Raw genomic sequence first — 1,480 nt, 5'->3', positions numbered from 1 at the left:
TGTCCGTGCCAAGAAAAGCTACCGCGACAGCTATACAACTTTCTCTTATCATGTTGACTGAATAAAACCGATTACTTGCATTAAGTAAAAGCTGTTTCGTACTAGAGTAAAACTTTAATATTTTAAGCTACGAAAGGGTTAATAGGTGATCGAACCGGAAACACTGGAGGTGATGAGACAGGAGCCGTATAATTTCTCAAAGCACATGACTATTATAGTTCGTCAGGTAAAAGAACTGGTGCGTAGCCCAGCTTCTTGTGGCAGGAAAGCTAGCGCTAGAGCCACCAACTCGATAATCAACGGAGCACTGCAAGTCGAGGTCTACATGTACATTGGCAACAAAGAGGAATGAAATGCGCAATCGGAAGATACGTTTTGACCTTTTTGACCTTTCGTGGCAAAGCACCGGACCCTTTCGCATTCAGTGCGCATTCAGGTACGAGACAGGCCGAAATTTATGGCATCACCTCTGAACTGAAAGTTGCAGAGCAAGCAACTTCTCACTTTAGAAATTCCTCGCGAGCATGAGCCTCTTGCAACAATCAAGCGACGACGTTGTCGGCGGTCTCGCGCGGCTCACTCCGATGAACCCGTTGCCAGAGCGATATTCGCGTCACATGCAGACTGTGACCAAGCTCAAGCAGATCCGCTGCGTCCTGGTGTCCGCTGCCAACGGTAGCTACGTCATCGACGTGTACACGCCGTCGCAGTCAAGATCTCACATCCCCACCACGCTCAAGAATGCCCAACGTTTGGATGCCCACACTCAGAAAACCTTCAGCGACTTCGTTGAGCTCCGAGACGATCTTTACGAGACGTGCACATCATCCTGCTCGTTCTGCAGCGAAGTAAGCCGTACCCTGCTGCTTGGAGCTTCGCTGCCGGGCTCGGTGCTGAGCTTGGTGCTTTCACAACGTCAACGAACCAAGGCCGTGCAGCGGTTCATTGAGAATTTGCTGCAACTCGCAACTTCCTGCCCCATCGTCGACTACTACACTTGTCCGTGCCAGGAGCAACTTCCACGAGAACTCTTCTTGTTCCTCTTCGGAGAGTCCGGCCCGTTGGGTTAAAAAGCCTTTTAACTCTCGACACGAGCAACTTATCTATCCCTACTTACTGTAAACAAATGAACAAGGCAGTTCTTAACATTAAAATACCAGCTGATAAAACCCAGAGGGTTTATCTTGAAGCGCGAGCCATGGACCATGATTTTTCATGATTCTTAGCACACTTGCAAATCTATTTTGCCGACAGCTCGGTAAAATGCTGCAAGCTTCCCACGAAGCAACATTCTTTCGCTATGCCTTGAGCTTAAATACAAGGGTCGTGGCCCTGTTTCCATCGATACAGTGGCAAGACGATGATTGCCACCATCAATTGTCCTGCTCATCACAGCAACCGATACAAACATAAGGCGTTGACGCCACTAGTGACTACAGTTGCATGAATGTTTGTAACCACCCAACGCAAAGTCACGCGT

At 48.6% G+C, this 1,480-nt stretch overlaps 2 protein-coding genes across 2 annotated transcripts in view; both read left to right on the top strand.

Annotated features, from left to right (window-relative positions):
* Positions 1-524: 524 nt before the first annotated feature.
* On the top strand, positions 525-1,070 carry PITG_22076 (uncharacterized protein; the record flags this gene model as incomplete). The annotated part of the gene is made up of 2 exons (XM_002894690.1): positions 525-692; positions 771-1,070. 2 exons carry the CDS (start codon positions 525-527, stop codon positions 1,068-1,070), a joined length of 468 nt encoding a protein of 155 aa, XP_002894736.1.
* A 290-nt stretch (positions 1,071-1,360) lies between these two features.
* The window catches only part of PITG_22075 (uncharacterized protein), a gene marked incomplete at both ends in the record, with an annotated part of 1,121 nt that continues 1,001 nt past the window's right edge, over positions 1,361-1,480 (top strand). The window contains one exon of the mRNA XM_002894689.1: positions 1,361-1,416. Within this exon, the coding sequence (XP_002894735.1) occupies positions 1,361-1,416 (56 nt within the window). The remainder of the gene's footprint in view (positions 1,417-1,480) is intronic.

Source organism: Phytophthora infestans, genomic scaffold (genome assembly GCF_000142945.1).
Source record: "Phytophthora infestans T30-4 supercont1.1095 genomic scaffold, whole genome shotgun sequence".
NCBI classification, from domain to species: domain Eukaryota; phylum Oomycota; class Peronosporomycetes; order Peronosporales; family Peronosporaceae; genus Phytophthora; species Phytophthora infestans.
Note: the sequence above shows the minus strand (reverse complement) of the source record. Positions and strands in the feature narration are given on the sequence as shown.